We start from the raw sequence: 10,849 nt of genomic DNA on the forward strand, positions 1-10,849 counted from the left end.
ATTTTAGATTTTGTTCAATGATTCCACTGTGTCTGTAGTACTCTCTCTACTACTGCAGTACTTGTACAGGGATGTATTTACATGTAGTACCATAATGAAACATGTATCACCTATTTTGTATTACAATATTTAATGATTGTACGAATGATGACAGTGAAACTATGGGTAGCTTGTGTGTGGGTGATCTAAAGTAACGTTTCAATGTTATTTCACACATATATTAGTTTTTTGAACCAATGATTGTGCAAGTACAAGATTTATTTAAAGATATGAATGCACAATGCAATGTTTTGAACATTGGATAGCCTGTGTTACAAGTGATGATTGTTTTGAGTTTTGTGTCTAGAGTTTTGAAAAATGACATCAAGGTTCTGAAATTAGTAGCAAAGTGATTGTAAAAAACTGTAACATCCACATTAAGATGAGATACCAAATCAGCCTAGTATTACCTCACAGTAAGACTATATCAAGCATTAAAGGACTTATGTCTCAGCTAGATTTATAAAAACTTGTCTGTGCCATCTTTAACAGGCTTGACTACTGTAGTTTTGTTTTTAAATGTCTCTCTTAGAAGTCCTCTAAAGACCAGGAGAGATCACATCACTCCAGTTGTCAGATATTTTAACTGGCTTCCCGTTTGGGAAATAAGTTATTTTAAAAGACTACTGTTGATTTATAAAGCACTGAGTGCTTTAGGGCCAAAAATACATTTAGTTTTTGAACTTTAGAATTAGAATTGTCACAGATAGCCTACCTGCACAACAAACAATATCTTTTCCCTCTGGTTAATCATTCACATGTTTGTCCAGCCAGCTCATGTACCTTCCAGTCAACTGAAGCTTTTACTGGCAAGAGGACAGGGTCATCAGAACACCCCCACAATCAATGGGTGGCTCAATGGGTCTTCCTTTGGTACACCTGATCTCAGGTTCATTTCTATGGGCTTAATATGGACTTTTGGTCATGGCTCAATTTTAAAAATAATTTTTGGGGCATTTTCAGCCTTTATTTTGATAGGACAGCAGAAGACATGAAAAGGGAGAGAGGGGGAATGACATGCAGCAAAGGACCGCAGGTCAAAGTTGAACCTGAGTATGCTGAATCAAGGAGACCTCTATACTGTATATTGGCACCTGCTCTACCAACTGAGCTATCTGGGCACCCATGGCTCAATTTGAATGCACTATTATGATTCCTAATTATATCAGTATTTATAGTGCAGGATATAATGGACACATTTTGTTAATGGGAGGAATGACTTTAAAAGCACACTGCATACATACTAGTGGGGGAAAACATACACATATCCTTACCAATGCAACATGTCCATGACAATTAAATCCTGCATCTGAAATCATTGAGGTGCAGCTATTTTGATCTACTTTATGTTGGGAATTTACTTAATTTACACTGTTTATTGATCCCCAGTGGGGAAATTAAAATGTACACTCTGTTTGTTAGAAATCACTACACACAGGCCTGAAATACACATAGACATGCTCAGGACCTATTCATGCACAAATGGAGAGATGTCAGAGTGAGTGGGCTGCCAGTGCTGGACCAGCACCCTGAGCTGGGGGGGTACGGTGCCTTACTCAAGAGCACCAGGAGGTGAACTGGCATCTCTCCAGCTACCAATCCACACTCTGTACTTTGGTCCGTACTAGTTTGCTCCGGTTCCCAACCGAAGTCCCTACGGACTGAGCTACTGCCACCCCCTGTCAGTGTTTCCAAACCTAGGGGTGCGGCCCCTCTACAGTCTATCAAGATAAATCTGAGGGGCTGTGAAATGAAGAAAAAACAAACAAATTTGTATAGATAATTTGACCTCTATACGCTTTAAACAGTGATTGGAAGGTAACCATCTAAGAAGTTTAGAAGAGAAATTTCTCCAAAATGACACAAGGAGTCCTCAGATAGACTGCATTTTTTTTCACACAAGAGAAAAAGAAAAAAAAAGGTCAGGAACCACTGGCTTAATCTTTAACAATGTGTTGTTTTACATAAGGTTATCATTCCTTTTTTTAAATGTAAAATACATGCAGGCCTGACTAATACATACAAACATTAACCAAATGCTTTAATAAAACAATACATATAAGGGGAAAAAACAGACTGCGTGAACATGTATGTTTTATTAAAACTGTCTCAGTTGACAGAGCAGAAGTAGGTACAGAAGATCAGTTAATAACTGTACTTCTTGTTAATCGTTTACATGTTTGTCCAGCCAGATCATGTTTATCACATCCAGTTAACTAAAAACCTTTACTGACAAGTGGGCAGGTTCACCACACCGTCAATACACTGCGAACGCATTGACACTGTGCCGGTATGAACTCCTTTAGTACAAGTGAACGTGATAAAATCACTATGGATTAAATACAGCTTATCGGCATGACCATATCTGAAGGCAATATTATATCTGTTCATGAGCTCTCTATCCACAGTACAGGGTTCTGCAAGAGATAACAGATAAACAGAACTTTAATAATGGGACAATACTTCACATCATACTCCATGTATAATTAACATTATTCTAGAATGCTAAATATATTTAGAGCTTAAAAACTGAATTTGTCTTCCCAAATGTAATCAGTAACATGCTCTTCTACTGCTGTTAGCGTAGTCTAAGGCTGCTTGGCTTCTGTCAAGTCACCTCCTGATCTGTCTTTGTATTCCCTGTACTGATTTACTTCAATCTCCTAACTTCCTTCTTGCTAGTCTACTGTTCCTGCTACTTTGCTAAGATAATGGACTTTATCTGTTTTTGTCTGCATCATGATTACATTCACCAGCTGCCATATTTATTTATTGACGGGGAATAACAAACTTAAAAGGTTGTTTCTTCAAAAGGGCTATTTTTCAACTAGGCTTAACAGCCAGGGGAAAATCTGTGATTAAATTTAGCTTTAGCTTAGGCTAGTCAGGGATATCTCACTAACTAGCTTTGACTTGATATATGTGTATAGCTGACTACTTGTTCTTTCATAATGTAAAACAAATTCCTGTCTTAACTTAATTTTCACCAAACATGTAGTAACTGAATTTTGGCTTTGTAGGGCTGTGTTCAGCTCAACTGTCAGTATAATTTAAGACCCATTGTTGCCTATTAATTATTCTTTCATTTTTGTCTATCTTTATCGTGTCATGTTTAAATCAAGCAGCTACAGGGCTACAAATGTCAACATGAAAACTGTGAAAGGAGTTGTAACTTACTGAGGCATCTCATCTGTCCAGTCCATTCACCATTGTGGCAGGTTTTGTAAGCCTCACCCTCCATGGTGTAGTAATGCTGACAGATGTATTCAACCCTTTCTCCATGTCTGTACTGGGATTTAACGGTTCCCCTGGTGTCTGCATCTGCAATGTGTGGTGGTGATCCACAACCTGAAGGAGCTAAAAGAACGTAACACACACACACACACAAAAAAAGTTATTTCCCAGAAAAGCCCTTAAAGCCTTTTTCTTACTGAAGTCTTCTTCCTGTAAGATGGCAATTGTTACGCCCATTTTTAAATCAGGAAACATAAAAGATATTAAAAATTATAGACCCATAAGTACACTTCCTGTAGTCTCTAAAGTAATTGAAAAAATTGTTGCCGAAAAGCTGATTGAGCACCTTAACTATGGAAATATGTTACACCCCATGCAATTTGGCTTCCGATCCAAACACTCCACCGGCACGGCTTGTTGTTATTTCCTTGAGGTGATCAAATCCAGTCTAGATAAGGGAGGAGTGGTTGGGGCCGTTTTTTTTAATCTACGCAAGGCATTCAACACCGTTAACCACTCAGTGATGCTAACAAAATTGTGGAATTTTAATTTTTCCGCAAACACTATTAGCTGGCTGCAATCTTATCTAGCAGACCGTTACCAGTGCGTAAGAATAAATGATAAAACGTCAGAGTTTAGATCCTGTATTATAGGGGTACCCCAGGGTCAATGACCTACCTTCCATTTGTGAGGACGTGGAGGTCTTGATGTACGCTGATGACACAGTTTTATATACACACGGTTCCAATGTTAATATTGTTGCTGCTAAACTATCTGAGACAATGAGTAAAGCAACAGAATGGATGAACAAGTCGTGCCTTACGTTGAATATGGAGAAGACGGTAACAATGTATTTCTCAAATAAAAAAATTCAAAGTCCACTCCCACATATTTATGTGGATAGTTATATGATCCAAAATGTGGAAGAAGTTAAATACCTGGGAGTGATCTTGGATCCTGTACTAGATTTTAAAAAACATGTTAAAAGGGTTTGTCGTGTTTTGAAATTTAATATTGCTAACTTCAGGCACATTAGAAGCTCTTTGTCATTGGAAGCAGCAAAATCTTATTTTAATGCAATGATTTGATCGCATATATTGTATTGTATGTCATCATGGTCTCAAGCCAAACAAACTGTTTTAAATCCTCTTAGATCTTTACATAATCAAGCTTTGAAAATCCTAAACAAAAAACCTAGACGGCACCACCACTGTAGTATACTGGAGAAGTACAGTATTTTGAGCTTTGATAATTTGATCGGGTATTCTAATATCCGTTTGGTTCACAAAATTCTTAATGATGCCGCTCCACCCCCTTTAAAAACATATGTACAGCTACGCTCTAAATTTACAAACAGAGCCTTGAGGTCTGTATCCAGGGGTGATTGCAATGTTCCCAAAAGAAAATCTGTTTTTTCTCAATCAGCCTTTTCCTATTTGCATTCAAAGAATGGAATGGGCTTCCTAACAATTTAAAGAATATCTCAAATTTTAAAAGCTTCTCGCGGGCAGTTAAATACTTCCTTTAAGAACATCAGACCTGCTCTCACTAACGCTTTTTATTCCATTGTTGTGTATATTTGTGTATTGCACCTTTGGTGTAAATAGTCTATTTATATTGTCTTAACTGTCTTGTTGTTTAAACATGTTATGTTTATTGTTTTTGTCATGAACTCAACTCTGTTATGTCATTATAATTGTGGAGGACTACAGAAAGTAGCATAATGCTAAATCTGGTGCAGCCATCTTTTTAATGGAACTGCACATTGTCCTGCTAAATAAACTAAACGAAACTAAACTAAAGTTTGTAAATGTTTATTAGGTACAACTAGCTAAACCTAATACAGTCTTATACAACAGCTCTGCAATACATCCCATACCTTCATGAAGGTTTAAATGTTCAGGTGTGGTTCAAACCCTTTTAAAGATGTGTTAATTCAACTTTACTTAACTTTAAGTTAAATTAATTTTAATACCAGTAATAATAATTTGATGAAACTTGAAACACTAAGTATTATTACTATATAGTAGAAGAAGAAGAAAATAGCACAGCACAAAAAAAAACACAGGGTAAATAGAGCAAATCAAGTGTTGTGAGATTGCAGTGCACTCTCTTAGAACCACCTGACTGTTGGGTCATTGATCATCTTTTCCATCATTTTCCTAGATAAGGAGCAAGGGGAAAAGAAAAGAATTGATTTACCTCCACATGTTGGGAAGGGATCACTCCACTGTCCGCCTGATAAACATTCAACCTCAGCTTTCCCTCTTAGATAGTCTCCACGCCGGGGGCAAGTAAACGTCAACTTTTCTCCTTTTCTGAGTTGATCGCCTGGTTCATGCGTGATGAGTTGTAAGCCATCTGATGGACCTGGGACTTTGCAGTTTTCTGTTTTAAGGAGAGAATCTGTTTAATCAAGAGGTTTAAACAGTATAAACAGCAGCATATTACACTTTTTACACGTTTTTTTTCAATTGCTTAAGCGACCGGTTTTCCAAAACACTACACCCAATTAGCACAACCACACACCCAATCAGCAGAACACCTCAGACCCAGGGGCGCACAGGGGGGCAAGGGGGGGCAGCTGACCCCCCACTGTAGGGCCTTGCCCCCCCAGCTGCCCCCCTAAGTTTGGTGTTCAAAAAACTTTGCTTCTAAAAACAAACTGCCACTATTTGCACAGGCTTCTTAAAACATTGAAACAAACAATTAATGCAAAGACTGGAGCGACCGAGCTGCCCCGAGCCTCTGAAAGTGAAGTCAGTTTCCCCAGGTGAAGTTAAAACACACGTTTCATGTAAAGTTAAATCTGTAATAAATGTAATGTATGCTAAAGGCGAGTCAGCATCAACAACAGCGCGTCCATTACGTTAGCCAAAAGTCAAATCGCTCCCTCGTGATTTGTAAGCGCATTCTGCTGTTTGATTAGTTTGATTTCAGTAAAGACAAGAAAAGCATAATACAAAATATCACAAACTGGCATGTTTGAATTCATAACGTTTACAGAGGGTCGCCATTTCGGTGGCGTTACGTTACAACACACTACACAGTGCTTGCTGAGACTGATCATTTGTATATGATTAGTTAAGGAGTATTATAAAATCTACTTCCTCTCACATATCACGGCAATACGGCTGCACAAATTAAACCAGGCAACATACTTTACTGTCAAACTGGGAAAACAACAAATACAACAGGGTTAAGAAGGCTAGTCTAAACATAACTGATGTGTGCATGTAATAAATCTCGTCTGATGTTATGTTTTTTAGGCTACTTATATTAGCTACAGGGCCATACAGTGTAATGTAATACAAGAATAAAAAGAGCTTTTCACATTTTGACTTTTGCAGGCCAGAGTAGCTGGAGATATTAGCTGAAGCCTAAAAGTGGGGATGTTGCCCGCCAAGAACATTCTGAGATGTGCACAGGAGGAAGAGACGGAGGGAAATGAAGAAGGAGAAGACAGGAAACTGGAGAGACCAGGCAGGTCAGAGCAGGAGAAGACCACAGAAGGAGATGCAGAAATGAGTGAAAGAGAAGAGGGAAAGGAAGAATTGACTGTGAGGGATGGAGAGGAGGCTGCAGGTTCAGAGAGAGGGACAGAGGCAGAGAGTGATCAGGAGGAGGCAGATGAAGATGACAGAGAGGAAGAGGAGGCTGCAGTAACCCCTGGACCATATGGTTGGTTTATATTCTCCTTACATATAAATTGCAGTACAGTAGCATAAAATGTTGTGACATGACGTGTTTCAGTTTTTGGCTATTTTTTTTGGCTATTTTTTGGCTATTTGGTGGCCGCTGCCGGTTAGATACAGATGGATACAGATATATAGATATAGAGAATTATGATTCATAATAATGGTAATTATAGTAACAAAAAAGATAATGGAACTATGATTAGAAATAATAGTTGTAGCAGTTTAGGGCATAGCAGGGCGTCGCGGGGCATAGTAGGGCATAGCAGTTTACGTATGGGGGTTCCCATCTACGTTCTTCCCCTGCCATCCTACCAAGATCTCTCGCTACCCCTTTGCCCCCCCTTGTAAATTTTTCTAGATCCGCCACTGCTCAGACCCTTTGCTAAATGAAACACTCTTGCAAAAACTATACACTAATTTATAAAAAACATATTTTGTTACCATATGAAACACACATTTCATATGACTTAACCTGCTGCATTTTTATAGTGCTTAATTGCAAGGAAGTGACATCATGATATACTGTACTCACTGTGTGTAATGTTTTGGAAGAAGTGTGAAGCTGACATTGTGCTTATAGTGGTGCACATCTGGGCCAATGTTTTGCTCCATGAGTGTAAGGTAGTGATAGTTGTGTAACGCTTTTGATTTCAGTGTGTAATCGGCAACAACTGTAAGATCTGTTGTGTCCAAATCTTTGAAGCATTACCTGCAAATGTATTTAATGGAATTATACAAAGATACAACAACAAGACAAGATACAAGAAACAGCTGTTTTCAGCGAAAATACCCTAAAAACCGACACTTAGAGACTAGCTGGTGAACATAGAGGAGCATTTAGCCGCTAAAGGTAAATATTTTTATGAAATAGTGGAGACCAAAAATGGAGCTAAAGGGAGAGTGAATGGTTGACTAGGTAGCCAAAGTTGACTTCAAATGAATGATTATGTATGCCTTTTTGTGTTTCTGTATTTATGTAGGTATGTATGTATGTATGACATAAATAATGTGTACAGAACAGATGTTTTTTGTACACGCTGTGACTCAATCACAGCATGTATATAGGAACATGTTGGCGTTATTTTGTCACTTATTCGGAGCAGTAGGATTGCTGGAACCATTCACCTGCATGTTCTGTGCTGGCCTGATGCCGCTGGAGCCGTCAGACAGCCTTGCAGCACGCACGGAGATGAGAAGGATATGTATTGACTTGTCTAACTCTGGGGGTTGCGGTGAATAAGATAAATTCCCAATAAGTCAGCGTGTTCCTTTAAGGGTTTACCTTCACAAGTGGGGAATGGATGATCCCACTGTCCATCTTGACCACATCTCAGCACTGAACTGCCATTCAGATATTTCCCAGGTCCTTCACAGATGAATGCGAGGAGGCGGTCAGGAAGAATAGGATTGTCATTTTCTGGTAAACCTATTACTGTAACCCCTCCATCTGCAGGCGGGGGGTTGCAGCTCGATGGTGAACCTAAATACAAACAGTCCACAAGGTCAATGAAGATAAAGAAAACTAGCTGAACAAGGCAAGTTTTTGATGTGTAAATACACCCACATTTTATCAGCACAAAGTAGAGTTGCAGCACAGAAAAGAATTAAAGCCCACTGAAATCCTTCAGACTTACCACATTTAGGTTTGTTTTGCTTTGAACAAACAGATTGATGTTTATTTGCTCAGAACTGAAGTCAGTGAAATAGCTTAATGCAGGTTTTTTTTATAAACCTCTCAGCACCATCATCTGTGTTTTAATTACTCTAAAAGTTATTCACAAATTTCCAAATGTTTGCATACACAATGTTATCATCATCTTGAACAATTAATTGTTTACATATTGGCATACAATTGAGTCAAAACTGCCATACATATGTGCCACATACTTTACAAAATGAAGCCCGTGTCTGAGAGGGACTTTAAAAAGTATAATTAAACACATCTTCAAACAGTGTAAGCAGAGTACTGCAGTGAGCGTAGAACAGACAGCCAATTCACTTACGACATGACAAAGACATTTCATCAATGTGTAAGCTCATCTGATCACTTTACTACAGTAAAAAGCACTGTAAGAACAAATTTGATAAATTATCTTTAAATTACCAAAATAATTAAGAGGATAAGGCAGTATGCTATCACAGACCGTATGAACTGGCCTCTGCTCAAAATGCAGTACTTTTACACTAATGTTAATGACATATCTGTACACAAACCATGGCCCTTTTAAATATACAACAAAGATACCAATGTCATATACAGGTTATTCCTCTCTTATGTATGAGTCGCGTACAATACCTTAGTTTAATCTAAACACTTTCCGTTTCTTGTATCCATGCAACTTGTAATGGTATTTACTGTATTTGTCCTCTTACTGTTACGGTTGTGTTCCAGTTGGACTGTGTGTAGAACTTGTATGTATTTATGTGTCTTGTATGTGTTTATACTTGCTGCACACCGAATCGCCCTTCAGGGACACAAATAAAGTTGAAGTTGAAGTTGAAGTCCACAAAGCTAAATCCTAACACTTCAGTAAATAAAAGACCCCTACTTACCATTCTGTGATGAGGAGACTTCCACAATCCCCCACAGTTGGAGAAAGAGGATTACAGACAAACTCATGGTCCTTTGACAAACGTTTCCTGAGCAGAACTACTGTGTGTTAGAGTCCTCGGGGAGCCCTGAGGTTCACAACATGGTCTGCCCTGTGGGACTGTACACATTGCAACACACCAACACACATCATTCTCCATAGAAGTCCTATGGAGAAAGCCAGGAAAGGTTGTTGGGCATACAAATCACAGGACTTTAATAATAATAATAATAATAATAATAATAAAAAACAGGGTTTCCGTCCTGTTTCACATATTTAAAATTAGTCCACTAAAACATTGTTGTAGTTTTGGTTAAATGTTGAAAAATGCAAGGCATGTTGGGCTTCAAATCACTGTTAACTTTTTTCAATATTTAAAAGATGAGTCTGGCAATTTTCTGTATTTCCTTTTTTATTTTTACAAATGGGAAAAGACCAAATCAACAATAACAATAAAAGTGACTCAAATGTGTTTGGCTGACACAGATTTGTAACTATTATTAGGTTTCATATGACCTTAGAATTAACATCTGCCTTCAGCAGCAGGTCAAGTTTATTTTCTGAAACTGACATTTACCCAGGAACATGAATTACGGTATTAAAGGCTGAATGCTGCAGATTGTTTACTTAAAATTAAGCTTTATTTTCATAATGAACAATTCCAACTATCCGCAGGTCTACATCATACTGCTAGGGGGTCCATGAAACATTTTGTGATTTATTCATTCAAATTATCATGATTGATCGTGATGATCATATTATCTTTTCTTTTTACAAAAAGCTTCATAGTTCAACAAATATTTTAATTTTTAAGTCTTACATACCAAAGATTCTGTTCTTATCTAACAAATCTATTAACTCTTAGAATCTGAAAATATGTTTAATGCATGTCTTATACAGTATCTTTCTATTCTCTTGCGTTGTTCTGCGACACAAGTTCAAAAATTGGGCGACATCAAATTATTTCACGGGACATACATCAGGGCATCCCCTAAATGCCTTCTGAAAAAATGTTAACCTCTAATTTAGTGTTTAAATTTTACTTTTAAGTTTATTCAGCCTTTTTTTTAACATCAAGGGCAGGGGACTACAGATGAAAAATAGTCTTTTGGCTAATTCTGGCTTTTTTAACCCATGTAAAATCATGCGTTTTATTAATTTGCACTGTCCCCTTTCATAAATAAACTGAACTTGTATCTTCAGCACCTCTTTTGGGAATAAGAGGACCCAAAAGCAGAGCTACGGCAGGCAGGCAGGAGAGGGTTTGAGCTTGATGGTTTATTAACA

General features: G+C 37.9%; 2 protein-coding genes across 4 annotated transcripts in view; both read right to left on the minus strand.

Annotated features, from left to right (window-relative positions):
• LOC114561036 (complement factor H) overlaps positions 1-10,849 on the minus strand; it is a 232,826-nt gene that overhangs the window by 37,576 nt on the left and 184,401 nt on the right. The gene's annotated exons all lie outside the window — the stretch shown is intronic.
• The window catches only part of LOC114561038 (complement factor H), a 173,613-nt gene continuing 164,942 nt past the window's right edge, over positions 2,179-10,849 (minus strand). The window contains exons 7-9 of the mRNA XM_028586693.1: positions 5,476-5,661; positions 3,217-3,396; positions 2,179-2,456 (exon numbers count right to left, since the gene is read on the minus strand). Coding sequence (XP_028442494.1) covers positions 2,266-2,456; positions 3,217-3,396; positions 5,476-5,661 — 557 coding nt within the window. The 3' untranslated portion in view covers positions 2,179-2,265. The remainder of the gene's footprint in view (positions 2,457-3,216; positions 3,397-5,475; positions 5,662-10,849) is intronic.

The sequence above is a fragment of the Perca flavescens genome, chromosome 9 (assembly GCF_004354835.1).
Source record: "Perca flavescens isolate YP-PL-M2 chromosome 9, PFLA_1.0, whole genome shotgun sequence".
Classification (NCBI taxonomy): domain Eukaryota; kingdom Metazoa; phylum Chordata; class Actinopteri; order Perciformes; family Percidae; genus Perca; species Perca flavescens.